Source organism: Sordaria macrospora, chromosome 4, assembly GCF_033870435.1.
Source record: "Sordaria macrospora chromosome 4, complete sequence".
Taxonomy (NCBI): domain Eukaryota; kingdom Fungi; phylum Ascomycota; class Sordariomycetes; order Sordariales; family Sordariaceae; genus Sordaria; species Sordaria macrospora.
Genome location: NC_089374.1, coordinates 1,154,659 through 1,174,632, shown reverse-complemented (window position 1 = coordinate 1,174,632; position 19,974 = coordinate 1,154,659). Strand labels below are relative to the sequence as shown.

At 53.1% G+C, this 19,974-nt stretch overlaps 4 protein-coding genes across 4 annotated transcripts; 3 read left to right on the top strand and 1 right to left on the bottom strand.

Annotated features, from left to right (window-relative positions):
• Positions 1-2,551: 2,551 nt before the first annotated feature.
• Positions 2,552-4,432, top strand: SMAC4_06489 (uncharacterized protein; the record flags this gene model as incomplete). The annotated part of the gene is made up of 1 exon (XM_024655534.2): positions 2,552-4,432. The coding sequence occupies one exon, from the start codon at positions 2,552-2,554 to the stop codon at positions 4,430-4,432; it is 1,881 nt and encodes a 626-aa protein (XP_024511410.2).
• Positions 4,433-9,946: 5,514 nt separating this feature from the next.
• SMAC4_06490 (uncharacterized protein) lies at positions 9,947-11,524 on the top strand (the record flags this gene model as incomplete). Its single annotated transcript, XM_003344241.1, has 2 exons — positions 9,947-10,574; positions 10,659-11,524. The coding sequence occupies 2 exons, from the start codon at positions 9,947-9,949 to the stop codon at positions 11,522-11,524; spliced, it is 1,494 nt and encodes a 497-aa protein (XP_003344289.1).
• A 37-nt stretch (positions 11,525-11,561) lies between these two features.
• SMAC4_06491 (uncharacterized protein) lies at positions 11,562-13,042 on the bottom strand (the record flags this gene model as incomplete). Its single annotated transcript, XM_003344242.2, has 1 exon — positions 11,562-13,042. The coding sequence occupies one exon, from the start codon at positions 13,040-13,042 to the stop codon at positions 11,765-11,767; it is 1,278 nt and encodes a 425-aa protein (XP_003344290.1). The 3' UTR covers positions 11,562-11,764.
• A 268-nt stretch (positions 13,043-13,310) lies between these two features.
• Positions 13,311-17,007, top strand: SMAC4_06492 (uncharacterized protein). Its single transcript, XM_003344243.2, has 3 exons — positions 13,311-13,892; positions 13,978-16,306; positions 16,433-17,007. Exons 1-3 carry the CDS (start codon positions 13,870-13,872, stop codon positions 16,550-16,552), a joined length of 2,472 nt encoding a protein of 823 aa, XP_003344291.1. The 5' UTR covers positions 13,311-13,869; the 3' UTR covers positions 16,553-17,007.
• The last annotated feature ends 2,967 nt before the right edge of the window (positions 17,008-19,974 follow it).

The window sequence follows — 19,974 nt, the reverse complement described above, 5'->3', positions numbered from 1 at the left end:
CCATGGCCACAATCGGCAGGTCTTTTGATAAGCTTTGGATCTCGGGAACATCCCGTGGCGAGCCAGAGTCAGGATGAAAGATCCAAGAGGCCAAGGAGGCCAAGCGAGACTGTAAGCACCAGTCCTCTGTCTGGAATAGGATCGTCATATCGCATCGTCCGCCTCATTCACGCACATGAAGCAGGGTGTACGGAGCGAGCACCTGCTTTCCCCCGGGAAGCTGGCTGGGTTCTCACCAGTGGTAAATCTCTTTGTGGATCGCTATGGTTTATTACGCGCATCATCGCTACCGCTCTCTCCACCCGTGATAACCTTCGGGATGGCGACATACCTACACAGTATGCGCCCTGAACTGGTTTTCTTGACTGCGTGCAGCGAGATTGCTGGATTGTCCTCACGGAAAATATTCGGTTCGCGCGAGGTACCGCAGCTCTAAGGACCCTCGGGCTGTGGTATTTTTGATACGCCCCAATACCAATGCGATGTTACCAGTTCTCTGCTCGTCTCACATATAACGTCTACCACACCTAAGATGAGTGATACCGAGAGTCTCAGCCTTCGGTCATCTTGAAAACGGCACGGTGCGCGTTTATAACCAATCCGGAAATTTCTTCAAAAGCCATGCCAATGCTCGCCTCAACTGCTCTGCGGAAAGTCTGAATCGACCTACACTATTGTCAGCGACGAAGGTGAGTTGCCATTTTAGACTACATAGCCGCCTAGGCACAGTCAACATCACGGGCTTTCAGGACTTGCATTTGCCGCTTGATGCGAGCGATCCACCACCAACCCAGTTGCTTGGGCCGTATGCTCGGGTCATGCCAAGATGATCTATTGTCGTGCTGTGTGGATGTCTATGGCCTTTTGGGCCTCATGGACCTCACCACATGTACGTTATTATCGTGGTGGAATCGCGAAACAGTGACCGGTTAGCCCTCATTGATCCATCCACCTCCAGGCCAACATACCCATGTTACCCACAGGGTGGACTCTCACAGAAACGGCCAGCGAAAAAGGAAATCCGAGCAAGATAATTTGAGCGAAAAAGGCAGCACACCAACCGACAGTGTTAGGTAACATTGAGCCTGTCTGTTTCCCCAGGAGGATCGTTGCCAACAGCCCTGTCAAGAACTTTGGTACCTACCAAGCGACCATCACTTCAACATGACATGGTTCCTCTAACCCCTGCTTTTCGTCCGTTGCCGCACCCCGGCAGCTACTTACCACTCACTGCCTGCTGACTACCGTGTACCTATTTCGCCATTATCCCCGTCTTGACTTTTCCACCCCAGTACACTACGTACCGGTACCAGCACGACCACCCAGCAGAGAAAAAGCAACTTGAATAGAACGGGTTAAGCAGCAGGAGCATGGGTGAACAATAACAGGCCCCGGAATATGCTGGTTACTGTGGCCGGCGGAACTGAGATACCCTTGGAGCTCACACGTCAACTCAAGGGTTGTGGCTTGTGTCGTGGGACGAGTTATCCTCCCCTATCCAGTATCCACGGCCTCTGCTTTCCAGGTAAAGCAACAGTGGTCCAATCAGATTATATAGTCTGGATCCTGCCGGCGGGGACCTTGAAGCGCGATTTTGCCTCAACTCGATACCGATTCCTGCTCACCACCGTCACAGCAACCTGACTTTTTGTGAAGCCAACGAGAATTCCACCACAGACAGACGGACTATCCCGAGAAGCTAACGAGACATAAGGTCCTGAAAGGAGGCTTCATCTTGACCTACGCCAACCCAAGCGGCGAACCTCTAGCGCTACGTGGTCTCCAGGACCATTCAGTTGGCAGAGTCTCCTCCTGACGGCTATGAGTGGCCCAGAAACCTGGATCTCATCCCACCTTGTCACCGCAACTACTCTTGCATCGATTACCCACTGGGACTTCTTGTCTACGCCTGTCATTTTTTCTCTACTCCGCTAGAGGCCATTGGGCTATCCGCCAGACGAGCCTCCTGTCGAAGTAGTCCCCGCTAGCCTCCACCCGCTGCTAGGCTCTTTGGCTCTTGTCTTTACGCCAGCTTTGTCTCTAAAGCTTGACAACTTGGCTGACACGTTGGTTGTACGGGCCTCGACCACGTACCCGACATCTTGCAGCTCATCCTGTGTGTGCGTTTGCCGCTACTGCAGTCCGGAACCGACACCGTCCTCGCTATTCGAACGTGGAGCTGCCAATACTTCCGACTCGGGTGCGCAGCATAAAGACTCACCCACCCGTCGCACCAGCCGCTAGCAACACTCTCTTCTTCAACAAGGTGATTTAATAAACCATTCTATACAGTGCCACCGTTAAATCCGTCACGCTGGCTATCTCAATTCTTTCCCGTCCCCAAGAGCCTCCCCGGAGGTGGCTCGGCGCGGACTCTTCAGACAACACCTCTTCCATTGCCTACAGCTTTGGGTCTCCGAGCACCACTTTTGGACACAACGGCTTACCAAGTGTCAGCTCCGGGTTTACACTCGCTTCGCAGGGTTTCAACGGCGACAACGGTCGCCAGTATCATGGTGCTGAAGACCACAGAAGCGAAGGGGAACAGGCAATGTCACAGAGGGGTCCTGCACCTCATCCTCCCGCGCTCTCATCGTCGCGTGACGTTCACTCCCCGTCGCCGCCCTACCGAGCCTTTGGTCAAGATGGATCGAGCCATCAACTTCATCGTAACCCAAGCAACACCTCAATGACCAATATCGACGGAAACCACGCTCAAACAGGATCGAAAACTTCCGGTGTGCACAACATTCTGAACCCGTCCGAACCTCAAGAGCGTCTTCCTACACCTGCCCCATCTCTCCCAATGCCCTCTGTCCAGAGGGGCAGCCCACAGGCAACCATGAGAATGGGCCAGTATCCAGTTGATGGGTCCCCATCTCGCTTTTATGGTTATCAGACGCAAAGCATGCCTGGTTCCCGAACTACCACTCCGGTTCCCGCCACATCCTCCATGGTACCTCCTCCGACTTCCGAAAACGAATCTCCTATTACCAACCACCCCTTCGCAATGGCAATGTCGAGGAGGCTGTTAACCCCAAGGTCCCCAAGACCATCAAGCTTGAGTCGTGGAACAACAAGGCCCATGGAAGGCCAACAGCTCCCAAGCATGCCATCCCATATTCAAAGAACCCCAACGCCGTCTCACAACACCTCACCACTCAGTGGTCCACCGACTTTCTCAGGTCCTCGCCCCTTTGCTGGCTCGATTCACGGACAGGGAGCTTCTCTACCTCCCCCGCCTTCGCAGCCGAATACTGGGATGGTTCCTCCGTTATCACAGCCGCTTCTGGGTCAAAGACTTCCCCCGCCTGTAACAGCAGGGCCGCTACAATCTGGTCCTCTTACTCGGGAGCCCACGGTAAGACCTGTCTCTCACCCATCCTTCCCCAGTCCTCCAACCACGACTACTGGACCCGTATCAGGCGGGTTGACCGCCGCTTATCTGCTTCAGGACCGAAGCAGGCTTGCAGTCGATGGACGGCAACATATGATTACCATCACACCATCTGTTGGTGAAGAAATCTTGGTCCCAGTAGATATCCACCAGGGCTCGAGACAGGCGGATGCGAAGCGACAGCGAAACGCGGGAGCGTCGGCGCGGTTTAGGCAGCGGAAGAGGGAGATTGAGCGAAACAGGGAGAGGGACTTACAGAGACTGGAAGTTGAGAGCCGAGAGTGGAACAAGAAGATGCAGGATTTGACTACTGAGCGCGACTACTTCCGCAGCGAAGCAGAACGTCTGAGGAAGATTGTGGCTGGCATCCCTGAATTCAGCAAGCTGGCAGACCCAGCGCAACCGACTCCTGTATCATCACCCCCGAGCGTACCCTCGTTCTCGGTCGAGAACAGCCCCCGTACGGGTCCGCTACCCCCACCGCAGCCGCAATCTCAACCTTCGCAGTCACACCAGCTTTCAAACCCTTATACCCATTCACGCACCCGGTCGCATCCCGACAACACCCATTCGTCTCCATACGACGAGTCCTTGACACTCGAGAGGCCTAGAAGGCGGAGGAGGACCGACACTGAGCCGTCGCCCACTACTGGAGCTTACCCACATAACACGGGCGCTCCCATGGCCATGCCCCAATCAGCCTTCGGAATGGCTCACTCACCTCATCTTCCTCCTCCAAGATTACCCCCTCTTCGGGGACTTGATCAGCCTCAATCGACCACAACCCCACCTCCGGCGTCCAACGGACCGCATTCCGTCCCCTTGACTTCGCAGAGTCCATCAGGCAGTGGCTATCAGCCTTATCCTCCTACTCCCGCTCCTAGGCCAGAGATAGGGTGGGCTATCAACCAAAGAGGCCCCCTCGAAGGTGCTCATAGACATCCGATGCAAGGGTCTCATGGTCATCCTGAGAGTCTACGAAGGCCAGTTGAGCAATGGAGGCATGAGACGCATTCCAACCGACCTGCCGCTTAACGAGTGATCTCGCTCGGGCCCAATCACACAAAATCACGCTCTTTATACATGCATCTTTCTTTTGTTTCTTCCCCCGATCTAGACTTATTTGAAAGCAAGCCTGGGCAACCGGCAATGACTGTTTTCATCGAGAAGAGCGAGTTTTTTTCCCCTAGACTTTGTGTCTTGTTACGTTCGTTTTGTATCAAAATTTCATTTGTTATGAATATTCACTTCGCTCAATGTTTCATATTCACTGTTACTACTTTTACTGTTTCCTCCTGAGCCGAGCTTGTGTTCGAGCGTCCTACGGCTGGTCCTTACCGCTACCTACCCTTCGCTTACGCACCTAATCCTTCTACTACCACGGCTTATCAACCTCCTAATCGGCTTTCCGATATCTCAACTCCGCTGCCTCATTAGTCTGTTAATACCCCTGTCTATAACGGGGTCGAGGGGGTGTGATCACGGGGAAATGTCCCGTGTTTTCTCATTTTGGTGTGCAGCCAGGGTCATCATCATTGGGTTGGTGTTTTACGAGGATTTGGCTTTTCATCATATCTGGGTGCGGCGCTTTGCATTTTTGGCCGTTCGTTATATTGCATCTGGACTTGTTTTATTTACGGGGGACCATCGGGATCATAATTTCTGCTTCGTATAATATGGGATTGGCAAATCATGGGTACATCCCGTCGGCGGGATGTCAGGGGCTCGAAACTGTCTGGGAGACAGACGACCCCTTTAATTGGCTAAGGCGGAGTTTGTTATCAAAAGCTACGCCGAGGATGAAGTGTGCGGTTTAGGAATAGTCATAAATGGAGCTTAATAGTTGGGCAGAAGAACAGACTACTGTATGTATGTCTTTGACTTACCGCGCTTTTTGAGATATGAAATTGTGAGACCTGCGGAACTTGAATGCAAGGTTCGTCTGAAGTTCGAAGAGTGATCAGATCTCACACTCGCCGTCACATTCAGCCCCGTCACACCAATGCTTCTGACCTCGGGGTGAGCTTGGAAATTCAAATGAGGATTTTTTATTTTTTTCAACTTTTCGAGCGGATATTTCGGGTCACGGAAACTCGAACGAAACATTACACATAACGTGAGAGATACAAATTCTTGATAAAACTGAGGTCGCAATCACTCATTTTAGCAACCTGGTCCTGTGCAAGTGCTCCATCTAATCACACTCCACCCCCACCCCCATAGAGAGCGTGCCATACTGCCATTCTTTCATCAACATGTGGTACCCCTGAAGTACACAGTTTCCAATTATCAATATCTCAAGAACATGGACACTACACTACCTCTCGTGAAGTGACATCATTACCTACAGGTACTTTAAGATTTGAAGACGAAACCCCCCCCCCCCCCCCCCCCCCCCCTCCCAGTTTGTGAAAAGCGGAGTCTTCAGAAGGGAAATGGACGGGGTCTAAATGACTACCGAGATGAATTACCACGTTTTTTGCCAGGCTGTGGAATTTCCGAGAGTGTGTGACTTGGTCTCCCCCTCCCCGTTCATGATGATTACATTTATCAAAATGCCATTCTATACTGTGCTGTATGGGTTCTCGCACAAAGTAACTCGAGCCTTTTGTGTAGACCTGGACTGTTACCATAGTGAGCAGGCAGTGGCAGTGGCAGTGGGGTGGAGTAGGTCGATGATGATGATGATTCGGGTCCGAAACGTTCGATCAGCGCGAAGATGTGAGATTCGTGTTTCTCGTGTGTTTTGCGTTTCGTTCGTTCTGGAAACCTGTGGTATGTACGGTAGCATTGAGGGAGCGAGAGGTGATCACTTTTTGCACTTTTGCACTTTCAATGTTTTCTCTTTTTTTCTTTTTTCTTTTCGGGGGGGGGGGGGGGGGGGGGGGGGGGGGGGGGGGGGGTTTCTTTTTTTTAAAAAAAAAAAAATCAAAGAAAATCTCGTCTCTTCTAAACCTTCGATGCGACGGTGGATTTAACTGAGGACGACTGAATTTGGCCGAGTTGGTAACATTGATATGGGCTCGATTAGGACTCTGTTGGACTGCGTTGGGCAATGAAGTGGGACTGAAAGAAGAAGTTGGGAAATGAAGTGAGACAGTGCGAATACCGTAAAAAAAGTGAAGAGAAAAAGAAAGAAAAGAGTAGAGAGAAGAAGAAGAGAGAAGAAGAAGAGAGAGAAGAAGAGAGAAGAAGAAGAGAGAGAAGAAGACACACTTCGGAACTGAAACTGCAGTGATGGCGTTGATGGCTTGGAAGAACCATGGAAATGAGACAAGAATGGGAATGGGAGAAGCACCCGACATTTTGTTCGCGAGTCAGTTTTTAGTCATTCATCAAAGAAAGGAGGAAAAATCAATACTGTAGATCTTTCGAGATCGAACGAAGGTATGCATGCGCTTCGAAGATCACTTCACTGGCTGGTGTTCTGATGAATGGAAATGTTACCTATAGTTTCTTGGGTTGTTTTCTGGTCACTACTTACTTTTCATACATTCTTTTGAACGACTTCTCGAAACGTCTTCAGAGTCTTTCCTGCAAAATCAGATTCTAGATTTTTTGGTCTAGGCTACATGTTCAACCAAAGGCTGTATGATTCGTAATTACCACCCAAAAAAAAAAAAAAAAAGAGAAGAAGGCTCCCACACTGTTGCTAAGTAAAGCAACAAAATAACAACGCTCACTGAGGCAGTGAAGATGACCGTCCATCCAACAGTGTCGTGGTGTGTGGCGCAAGGTTTTGACTGACTGATTTCCATGCTTTTTGTATGTGAGATCCTCGTCTTCACTGTTGGTGATGGAAGCTGAGGATATGCGCATACGGGTACTGTGCATGTACAAAGGCAAAGCTGCAATGAAGTGAAGCAAGCTAGCATAGCAAGCGGAAAGGGACGGAATGACTGGCGGTGGTGATGATCAAGCTGACTGCAGTACCTAGTCCAGCGGGCTCCAGCCGCGAGGCCTTGACGTGACTACTTAATCCTTACGTGCATGATGATCTACCGCTAAGTAATTAGGCAGCCAGGGGAAGGGAGAAAGAAGGCTAACAGCTCGCACGGGTTGAATAACCAACGATATTACATACCTAGGAAGAAGAAAGGTTGGGCAGTGAGGCGGACTCCCGGGAGGTGGAGTGGTGGGAATAAAGACGAGTGTTGTCGCAGAGCGTTCCCAGCGTTATACCTGTGACAAGTGGTACCTAGTTGTTAACCAGAAATCTGTGCAACGGCCTTTTTCATCTGTACTTTCTGGTAGTGATGTTTCTACCACCACTATCAGTATCCTGAGTGGTAATAATCCGAGGCTTTTCCGAGGAGTAACCGGAAGATCACGGGCTTCCACTCTCTCGCCCATCCCCTCGGATTCCAAAGGTTTGCGAATACGTACCCTTTCTAGCCTTCATCTCCACACCACCACCATCAATCACCATCACCATCATCACGGGAATTCTTGCATCCATGGCATGGGCATGGCGGGCGCTCCGCGCGCCGCCCCAAGCGCTTGTCCCGCAACACGCAATGAGGTGTGGTTGGGATAAGCGCTTGCGAGACTTACATGCATTTGTCCCCTATGGCACTTCATGCACACTGCAGCTCATTCGTCTCGGGAACTTTCCGCGACCGACCAAGGTATCGGATGTACCCAAGTCACAACCAAACATCTAGTAGCTGTGCCACCTTGGAAAAGGACCCTCGTCCTGGTCCCGGTCCCGGTCTCCGTCATCTTCCTGAATTGGAGACGCGGAAGCTAAGGAAGCGCGCCCTCACATTGTCCTTGCACACCACGAAAGCCTCACTTCAAACACTTTGCCTCAGGGACGCATTGAAACGAGCTGCATGTGTTTCTGGAAGGGGTTACCTACGGAGGTGAAGCCAACATGAGAAGATGAGGATGAGCATGAAGATCCGGGATTTTGCCGGCGGTACTTTTGTTTTGTTTTTCCTAATGAGACCCCTATCCTGGGTAGCCGCCTGAATAGTGACAGTAGATATATCAAACCTGCAGTTGCAGTGTGCATTTCGTAGGTGACAAGTTGACGTCTTGTTGTTACCTATCATTCAACATTTAATTAGTGCAAGGCTCAGCGATGTAACGGTCCCGATATGCAAAAGGCATGAACAGTGCGTGCGTGCACTCAGCGATGTGCGTCGGTCTTTTCTCACTAAAAGAATGCAACCAATTGCTTTTCTTTTACTTTTCTTTTGCGAACTTGGCAAAAACTCACTTGTCAGTTGTCGTTGCTACTTGATGCTTCTCTGCTACTGATAAGTACCACTCATACGATATGTCTCACTTCGGGAGAAAAGTGCGATCGAGAACAGTCTCACAGTCGGCCGACGACAAGCACCCTGGATGGTGAAGATGGACCCGACATCCGAGACCGAGATGGAGATTGGAGATGATGCTAGGGAGCTCGGAGGAGGAAACGACGATACGATTGGGCATCAATGGCCTTCAAAGCCCAATCAATGTCTTGACGGATTGTTCTCGGCCTCGAAGAATTTCCCTTCGGAGTGGGATGGATGTCTCGGACTGTCGACGCTGACCGCGGTTGTAGAGGTACCTCGACATCAACACAGTTTCAGGACGGTGTACTCTCTTTAGCGTGAAATGGAAAGAGATCCTCGTCAGTACAGTATTGGCGTGGTCGAATTGTTACTGTCGGGCATCTGATGCGACTCCAGTGGGAATTGCGAAGGAATGCGAAATTGGCTAAAGAACTTCGCCAGCGGAAGCAGCCGAGTTGTTGCGGAGAAAGAATCTCATGACATGAACCCAGCGAGCGAGGGGGGAGGTCAGGGTGGTTAGGTACCTACCTATTGCTGTTCCATGGCCATGGAAGCGGCGATGATGGTGGTGTGGGTTTTTGGGGGACGACTTGGGAAAGCACATGGGATGGAGGGTGGGGGCTGTCGCGCTAAAGGTTGGCAGGTTGGACCCTAACCCCCAATGACTTCCCACGTGCGAGCAGAAACGCTAAAAAACAGTGTTGAAAGTTACGGTACCGTCGTATTGTAACGTGATACGCGCTGCGCCGAAAACGCAAAGTTACAGGCTTTGGGCGTTGTGCACTGTTTTCGACACTGTTGCCGTTAGTCCCTAGTAAGTAGCAGCTCGCTTCTGTATTTACATGCTGTCCTGGATTGCATCACAGGCAGTGGCACCGACCAACAAAAACAACCAAGCATCTGATCACAGGCATTCACCAGCGTCGACCTCACCACCTCACCATCCTCACCAGGCTCACCGCACACCACAGTCAACCAACTTACGGAACAAGTCACGGATCTACGGCACCGGGGGCATCGAAATCCAGTAACCCGAGCTTGACGCGAACCTCTTCACACACTATCTCGTCGTCGCAAGTGCGCGCTTGAGGTCTTGAGCAAGGACCCCCGTCTAGGAACTCTGGGTCGTTACAGACCACAGGGCACAGGCAGACGAAATCCCCATCCTTCAAGGGGGTTCTGGAATCCACTGGAAATCTCTCCCTTGTGCCAACAACAACGAACGATAGAAAAGCAAAAAAAAAACAAAAAAAACAGACCAATGTCCTTTGACGGATTCAACTCACCGCCACGATCCCCCAAACGGCGAAGAATCTTGGCTTCATACAACCCTGTTCCTTTTGCTGCGCCTGTTGCACCCGCAACAAAAAGCGATGCTTCTGAGGCCTTAGGCGGTAGCAATGCAAGGGCTGTTGGTGGGGGTGGGGATGGTGGTAGTAGGAGCAAGCACCGCCACCGCTCACGGGAACCGGAGCTGGACAGGGGCCGGTCACGGTCAACTTCACTAGTGGCTGAAGCCTCAAAGGGCAGCAGCAGGACGGATAGGGGTGTCAGTCATGACCGCGGTATTTCCAGGACTGGGGTTGGGGAGGATGTCGTTGGTGGGGATCAGGATGGGGAAGGTGAGCGTGAACGTGAACGCAAAAGGGATAGGGATAGGGATAGGTATGATGATGGGGACCAGGACCAGGATCGGGATTCCGAAGGAAGGAGGAAGAGGGAGAAGAAGCCCAAGGTGACCAAGTTCCGGTTCAAAGACAAGGATAGGGAGTCACGGAGGAGGAGGAGACGATCACGGTCACGGTCGCAGTCACTGACGGGATCACGGTCACGCTCGCCTAGACCAGACCGACACCGTAGTCGCCGGCATCGCTCCGAGGAGGATAACGGTGACGATCGGGAAAGAGAGCGGAGGAGATCAAGAGATAGGAGCAAAAACCGCAACCAGAAACGGGACCGGGACCGGGATACAGAGCCTAAAGACGGCGAACCCCGTCGCAAACACCGACATCGTCACCACCACCGGCGGCACCGTCGCCATCGCTCACCCACACCCACTCCCGCTCCACAACAACAACAACAGCCCGATCCCGAAGAGGAAGACCCCTTCGCCGAACCCCCACTGGACCCCGAAGCCGCCTTCCGCGAGTCCCTCTTCGACGCCATGGCCGACGACGAAGGCGCCGCCTACTGGGAAGGCGTCTACGGGCAACCGATCCACGTGTACTCATCCGCGCGGGAGCGGGTCAACCCTGAGGGCGAGCTCGAGCGGATGACGGACGAGGAGTACGCCGCGTATGTCCGACAGCGGATGTGGGAGAAGACGCACCAGGGCTTGCTGGAGGAGCGAGAGCGGAGACAGAAGCGGAAGGAGGAAGAACGGAGGAGAGAAGAGGAGGAGCGGAGGATCGCCAAGGAGATGGAGCGGAGCTTGAAGAGGGGCGAGGAGAGGAGGAAGAGGAGGGTGTGGAAGGATAGGTGGGAGGAGTATCTCAAGGCGTGGCAGGAATTGGCTGTTGCTGCTGCTGCTACAGAAGGTGGGAAGAAATTCGACGCGAACAAGATTCCTTGGCCTGTGAATAGGGAGGTGGCTGTGGGTGGGAAGATTGAGGAGATGGATCCGGAGACGGTCAGGGCGTTCTTTGTGCATGGGATAGGGCTGGAGGAGTTGGGGGAGAAGGAGTTTGCGGCAAGGCTGAAGGACGAGAGAGTACGCTGGCATCCGGATAAGATGCAGCAGCGATTGGGAGGAGATGCCGATGCTATGATCATGAGGGATGTGACGGCGATCTTCCAGATTGTCGACAAGCTGTGGAATGATACACGGAAGAGCTCATGATGATTCACTTATGATAGGACACAGTTACAAGGCATGGCGTTAGGAGTTTTTTTTGGGTCTAGTACTGCGATAGCTTCATTGCTTGTTGTCATTTCGAATGCAGGACCATTCCGCCTAAGCTGTCTGAAAGGGCAAAGTGTTGCTATACGTATCCATGGGTATCAATCTGTTGACCCTCTTCATGATGTGACATCCATGCAAAATCATAATCGAATAACCGAAACACACACAACGCTCGCCTCACTTCCACCCATACTTCCCCGCAGCGTCCTTCCGGTTATTTCTTGCCTGAGCCCAACTATCCTCCAACGCAGACACATTGCTCTGCGCCATATTGACCATCTGTCTGAGACTGTGCTTGCCCGGCGCAATGGCTCGGACTGGATTGTACACCTGCTCGCCCGAGGCTCTCAGCGCGTTGTTGTGCTCGTACTCCTGCTCCATGTTGAAGTTTACAACCTTGGCGCCTTCTGGAATCTCAAAGGCATCCTTATTCTTGCCTCCACGTTGCCGCCCAAAGAGCTCTCTGCGCGCTGTTTTGTTCAGAGAGAGATCGTCGGCTATGGAGCTGAGGGACTGCTGGTGGGAAGCATTGCTAGGTGCCGAGCTATAGCTAGGGGCGGTGTAAGAATCGTAGTCGCCTGTCACGTCGTTGTCATGGTGTTCGTAGCTGGCGGAAGGATCTGGGGCGGTAAATAGGGGCTCGTAGGCGCCAGTGACTGCTGTTGCTGCTGCTGTTGTAGAGGTGGTTTCCTCCTCCTCCATGGAGAAGAGCGAGACTTGTTTCCTTTTCGGAGCTGCCGGTTGTGCTGGTGTTGTAGGGTCTTGTGCCGATGGGCCTGGTGTCGTTGTTGACGCCTTGTCCCCAACACTCTGGACAGCTGGTGCTTTGGGTGCCACAGTCTTCTTTTTCTGGGGCTTCCTTGCCACAGAAAGTGGCTTAAACATGAGCGGCTTTCCAACCAGCTTCACGTCCTCCTCTGCCTTCTGTCCTTCTGGTAGTGATGGCCCTTTCTTTGGTGCGGGTAGGTTGAGTCCGGAGGAAAAACCGGACCCTGACGTCGATTCTGAAGCTCCATATCCATCGTCCCCATCATCGTTGCTGGTCCTGGAGAAAGCAGGTTCTGCGCCAGTCTTGAAATTCACAACTGGCTTAGGCCTGTTGCTGGTGTTGTCCGTCGACGCTGATATAGAGGCAGTGCTTGCTGCGGGTGCCGTTTTCTTGGGTGCTGGTAGAAAAGAACCGAAACTGCTAAAGCGACTGGCTCCTGGTCCAGCTGTCTTTGCCCGTTTTGCTGGCGGTTCGTCTTCGGCCGGGTTTGGCTCGGGGCCTGTGCCTGCGCTGCCTAGGTTGACGATGATTTTGCCAGAACCAGAGCCGGAGCGATCGATGAGCTTTTGGAACGGTTTCTTGGTGGTGGTCGAGGAAGCCGCGGCGGGTGCGGGTGTGGGCGCTACCGGCTGCTGAACGGGTTCGGAGTCCGAGTCCGAGTCGGAACCATAGTCTACCAGGCCCATATTGATCGATTTCGGTGTGGTTTCGGTTGTTGGTAATCGGGTGGTTGATGGTGTAAAGAGACAGAAATGCGACGCGACGTCAACTTTCACGGCGTTCAGACGTTCACAGGGCCGTGTCTTGGCAGCAACGTCCAGGGGTCGTCATTGATGCAGCGCAATTGGAGAAAGAGTCTCCAGCTGGGCCTGGCCCGTTTCCCCAGCATTTGATACCCCACCTCGCCCACCAGCAATGAGCCCGACAGCTGATAAGATAAGGGGAGCTTTGTGCCCGCGTGTGAAACGGCCGGCGGGCGCTGATCTCCCCCCGACGGGAATGCAGTGGCTCCAGGGACTCCCTAGAAACATCGACCTCGCTAGAACACCCTGCGACACATCACCATTCGACAACCGAACACCGCATACAACTTTGTCACACGACACAAGGCTAGACAGGGCAGACGGAAAGCGATCAGGACGACAGTTGTACGAATCCCCTACCTCGAAACAAGCGCGGCGACAACGAACTCCCCTGTGTCCCGTCATCATCCCTTACACAACAACCTCGTCCTCTACACTACTTACGAGCTGGACTCGCCCGCCGCTACCTTATCGCGAAGCCGAAGCCGAACCCCGTCGCCAATCCGTCTTCACACACCCACTTCGTGTATAACAACTGAACATCAAGGGCTTGAAAGATACTATCTCGCCATCACAATCGCATCTGGATGGTGGTCGGATTCCGGTTGCGACCCCATTCCGGCGCCTCTTGATATAGCCTGCTTGCCGGTGACTGCGATTGGACCTTCGATTACCCCCATCTCTTCTTATTATATGTCCCGACATCAGCCATGTCCGTGATCCAGGTGGAAGAGTATGTGTGCTGCTGGGTTCTCCCATGACCGGTGTGGAAAGGCTTCGCCCGTGTTGGTCCAATCGTGCTGATCCGCTTTCTGCAGTCTGGTTTCCTACCAGCTCCGTACCGGCTATCTGAATGAGGTTGCCGACGGCGTAGGAGAACGGCTATTCACATTGAATGAAGGCTTCCTCAACTCGGCGCCCTTCAAGTCCACCGGCTGGCGTCCGAATCCCGCCCTCATCAAGCGAACCCACTCTCCTCCTATACCTACCGCCATCGCTTCCGAATACTTTCAGGCTCCACGAGTAGCTGCGCTACCGCTTGAAGATGAAGGGGAGGAAGAGAACTTATTTCCGGGCGGGGGCATTCCGCTGGGTCCTAGTGTAGCCGCAAAGCGCCGCAGGAGGAGGGAGCAAATGGAGGAGGAAGACGACAGCAGCGACCTCAGCGACGAGAGCGACGATGAACAAGACCACCGAGCTGCTCAGCAGATCAAGTTTGCAAAGATGCCCTTGCGCAATCGATCTGGCTCTTCACCTATCCAGTCGTCCAGCCTGCGCCAGACAATAACCATGTCACCACCAAAACCAGCAGTCAGAAGAGGCTCTCAGTCCGCATTGGAGACGGTTAAGGAGAGAGCAAGGAGCGATACTGTAACAAGTAGCGAGGTCTCATCAGACCACGAGTTTGACGCATCTGGCTTCCACCGGGCGAGAGAGGCTGCTCAAGCTGCGGCCGCCCGAGCAGCTAAGCTATCGGCCAAGCTGAACACAGATCCTTCCATGGGCATCAAGCGAGAAGCAAGCGATCTACTCGAGGACGAAGAGGACGACGATGACTCGGACGCTTCGGACATATCCGAAGCCTTTGTCGAAAGTATCGACTCAGCATCCATCCTGGACGCCATCAAGAACCCCATGAATGCATCGCCTCAGCATCAAGTGGTCGGCACACCTCCACGAGAGTATACGAGGAGGTCAACCATGATACGCAAGTCGGCCATGCCACCTCCGTCATCTCTACTGATTGGGAAGCTTCCACCTCCACGACCCTTGAGCACGATCCGACCGATCAGTGTGATTCAACCCAAGAGTTTGCTCTCCGCGGCACTGAAGGCCAAGAAGACAAAACCGGCACTTCCGTTCGATCGTTTCGCCTCTCTGTCAGGACAGGGTGACCCGAACCCGATTATGCTTAGGATCTACGCCCCCTTCTCCAAGAGTCCTTCGAAGCCTTTCGAGGTGCTTATTCGCCGGACCGTCCATGAGGGTGAAGGCATGGTGGACAGGCCCGTAACTGTTGCCGATCTCATCGGTCTGAGTTTATGGCGCTACAATGAAGAGAAGCTTGAGCCATCACTCCCAAGCGACAGGCTCAACGTCAACTGGTGGACGCTCCGCATGGTGGAAGAAGACGGCGAAGTGGATGATGACTTCCCGCCCCTAGAGCGGAAGAAGCAGCTCACCTCCTTTACTACGGCTAACAACAAAGCCGGACGGTCACGCTCCAACTCCAAAGTCTACGACATCTTCGCCCTCTCCAAGGCATCCGAAGATGAATTCGAGGAAAACCAAAGACTCACCCCACAATTCGAGCAAGAACAAGCCGGCGCCGCCATCGAGGAGGAAGAGGACAAGGATCTAACACCGCGCGGCACTCCCCGACCAGACAACCCCCACCTCCTGCCCGCCGCTGAACCCCGAGGCAACCCGCTCCTCAACACCACCTACCGGCCCGGCGTGACCATGTACGCCGACATGCCGCAACCGGTCCAGCCGACGCAGAGCACCTCGCGGGGCGAGAAGCGTCTCCTGCGCATCCACATCCACTCCTCCGACGTACCAGCTGGACAAATGATCACTCTCGACGTGACCACGGAGACCTGGCTGGCCGACGTGCTCGACACGGCGTGCCGCAAGCGGCAGCTTGACAAGGCCAACCACGTGCTCAAGCTGCCACAATCGGGAACCCTTGTCCCCCTCGACCGCACCGTCGCCTCGCTCAACAACGTAACCGAGTTGGACCTGCACAGGCGCCGCTTCGCCACCGACGGTCCCCTAACCATGACCGGCTCCCCCAGCTCTTCGTCCCCCCGCCCGCCCCTTTTCGCAGATAACTCGTCCACGTGGACGACCAAAACCAAAAAGGGCCGCGGGATCATGGGCGTGCACCCGCTGGCCAAGGAGATCCTCAAGCAGGACGAGCTGGGCATCGGCGCGACGGCGGTCAAGAAGTACACGGTCTGGAGAAAACAGCCGATGCGGCTGCTTTCGGAAAAGATCTTTGTCATCGACGGCGAGTACATCCACATCATGCCTTCGGCGGGCGGCAAGAACCCCGGAGAGATTGTGGATGGGAAGGCGACGACGGTGCATTTCAGCAATGTAGTTGGGTGCAAGGTTTCGAGAAAGCATCCTAATAACTTTAAGGTATGTTTGTTATTGTTTTCTTTTTACTCTTTATGTTTTGCTTGCTGTTACTTTTTCGCTGTTGTGTCTGGTTGATGAGAAAAGTTTCGTGGGTAGTATATCGCTAACGTTTTTTTGTGTCAACAGCTCGTGGTGTACAAAGCTACGGAAAGCAAGCGGTATGACTTCCAGACTAGCAGTGCGGAGTATGCGGCGGAGATCGTCAACGAGCTCAAGAAGGGGATTTCGCCTTACCGGGAGGTGTAGCCGGTCTCACTCACTCCCACAAGCCTTGCTGAGAGGAGGCCTCTTGCTCTTGGGATTTTGCGGCTCAACTGTGCTGTGGTACCGTTATGGAGCGGGTTAGCTTGCCGGCCCGAGGGTCTGGGAGTGTAACTTCATTACGTATGTACTGGTCAGGCTAAAGGTTATTGCTTGCTTGGCTCTTCTATCGGAACACCTTTGACTAAGCCTTTCCGGTCTGCTGAGATCTACACTACCGGTTGTACATATGGAATGCTTTCTTTCTGCATGCAAAGCCACGAGTGGGAGCGAGCAGCCACGAGTTTTGGTTTAGATTTTTTTTATCTCCATCAATCAGAGCGAAGGCAAAAAGCATCAGACAGCTGATGATCGTCAACACCTCGCATTTTCGTGCTTTCTGGTGCAGTGGTGTTATCCAATTGCCATTCCGTGATCGACCGTTTATCTTTTCCTTCGAGCACCCACACGCTGAGGAGCCTGATGAACACATGGATTGAAAGACTCTCAACCAGACAGAATGAACAGCGACTGAGCCACTGTGACTGACGAACCACATGTGCCACTTGCGCTTTGCCAAAAATAACGGTGACGCGGGTTTCAGTCTTTCTTTGACTTTTGTTTGGACAAGAGGAATGGATCGGGGGGCTCGGCAGAGCACAGCCTCATAATCAGCCACATGTGTGCACCTTCTTCGGCCTGTGGCACAGGGTTCAATGTGTAAATCACCCGAGTGCTCTCCATTCTTTTCACGAGGTGCAACGTGATACACTTACAACTTTTGGTGACACTTCGTGCAAACCTGGTTAACCGACAGGCTTTAGATAAGCTTGTTGTGTACGCCCAACCACTTGGAAATATGTGATGCTTTATTTGAGAGTGGCGCCTGTAAGGGGATGGATCCTTGAAACTTTGCTTGTGAGACCGTTACGGGAGGGGAAAAAAGAGCCATTCCAAGTGGAACAAAGAACCCCGAAATTCGGTATGAGAAACCATGGGAGTGTCTGGAGACTTCAGAGGGTCCGGAGGATCTTGGGGTGTCTCCAGGTTCTGCTTTTAGAGAAAGCATTCGGGAATTTGACAGACTGCTCACCGTATCACCGAGTTCAAACTGTTTGTATTGGGGGTTCAAGCTGAGACCATGCCATATGGTGCTGTTGATCCGACTGTGAGACTGATGAGTGTCTGTCGAGCGGCCATGCTTCGTGGCTTGCATGTGACTGGCAGCTGTCGACTGGCAGCTGGCCGGTCTGAGGCAACGAACGAAAGAGGGAAAAAAGCAAACAGCGAAAGAAATGTCAGAATGGAGCAAAACGATGACTTCGGATTCAATGCCGAAGCTCGCTCGGATTGACTGAAGCACTCGCTTTGCCTCGTCCTTCTTCGGCTGAGTCGTCTCTTTTCTTGGACTGCATCAGCCAAGCAAACAGCGGGGGCACAATGATGAATGATGTCATCGAATGGATAGAATCCGCGAGAATTGCCCACCGATGCTGGTCCACTAGCGACACTAGCCGGGTTTGCGCCTAGCGCACGTCGCGGGCGCGGAAGCCGTTTTTGATGAACTCCTCCGAGACGGACTGGGACCACGGGCCGGGAATGGTCTGGATGGGAATACCGTAAAAAGGAAGAAAGACGTTGAAGATCAAAAGTTGGAAGACTCCCTGATTTCTGAGTCGTTGACGTCCACCCTCACAAAGGAACAACAGAAGCGAGCCCTGACCACCCATCTGTAGTCTCTTTCTTGCGACCGTTCTTCCTGGGCAAGTGTCATGAATGATGTGCGAGCCGATGTGAAATCTCGTTGAGGTCCGAGTGATGAAGGACGAAACCCGTTCCCAGGGCCGTTCATCGTTCAAAGTTCACCCGACACATCAGATGGGCCTGGGCACTGACTGGGCCCAGGGACCGGCAAAGTCCAAGGGTCTACCAGTGGATTCATGTTCACCTGCAAGGGGTTGAAACACAATCCTCCCGACTTGCAATTGCTTTTTTGGTGGTTCCGTGCATTTCTGTTCTGAAAACTCCATCTCAGCGTTGAAAGGATGAGCGGCGGAGTCCTCGAGTTTGATAAAAGATCCTATGGGAGTTTTGAAGAACAGGAGCCGTCCGCCGAATGATGGGAGAGGCTGGTGTGAGAGTTCGACGCCGCAAAAAAAAAAAGGTCGGCGGCCATGTTGTGCAACCCAACGTTTACGTGACCGAAACTACTGTCCCCAGGCAAGCAATAAAGGGGAACAGATTGAACACGAGCGGACAAATATTGAGATTCGCCAATGGTGAACAGCGCGAAAGAATGAAGACATGAACCCAAAAGAGTCGACAAGAGTGCCTTCACTGCAGCCACACCCCAGACCGTCATGCCGTGGAACCCGTGTGCCGCATTTCCCGGTCTTTGAGTGGATGGCTGGAGCCGCGTTTCCCCATACTTGATCGGGATGGAGGGCAGGCGCGGCTCAACAGGGGTATGCGGTCAGTGTGGATGACCGTGGGTGGTAACGATGGAGTATGGTTGGCTGGTTCGTTGCACCACTCCACAATTCTCGGTGTTTCTGGCGCAATCATGACGACGTCCAGGAAGGTTCAATGCCTAGCAAGGCCAAGCTCCGAGCGGTGGTTCAGGGAATGCCATCGAGATGGCTGACCTTGCGGCCCAGGTCTGGCCCATTCCTTGCAGTGCCATCAATGACTTCTTGTCTGTTTTGGGGTCCAGCATTGACTGCAATCTGCAGGGCAGTGTAGGGAGTAGGGACCCGTCAAACGTGGTTCCTCGTCAAAAGAGTCAAAGCAGCAGATGGTCTTGGGATGAATTGGGCGGTTGAGAATCATTTGATGCGGGATCCCCATCAAGTCACAGCCAGCCCCGGTAACGTCGACCCAGCAACGACGACGACGGGCGAGGACGAGAGGTCACAAACCGGCGGCCATAATTGGACCGCCACGCACCATGCAGGTTTGGATTTCGCCTTGTACAACACAGCTGATTCGCTCGTCATCCTTTCGAAGCGGGCCGTGGCAGGACACATCCTGGAGAGAAAGGGAAGGTGCGAAGGAGAGGATGGATTCAGTCAATCCAGGGCTGGGAAGGCATCGACGATGGTGATGGATAAAGAAGGACTGCGGCCACTATCTGAATAACACAATATCAAGGCGATCCAATGTTAGACAAACTCGTACCTCGTCCCCATGAGATCGTCAAGAAGGAATACCTCAAGTGTAGGTAATCCGGATCCCCAGCCACACCAGGTCTTGTCACCGTGTTTCGCCTCGTGGTTGCGTGCAAGTGCACACAGTACGTACCTGCAGTGACGATAACGGGTGTGGATTCCCTCTCACTTGTTGCTTGGAACAAAAAAAAAAAGAGAGAGCTGAGTGACGGGAGGTGGTGGTGGTGACGGGCCGGCTCCCAGGATTCAGGTCCTGTTGTC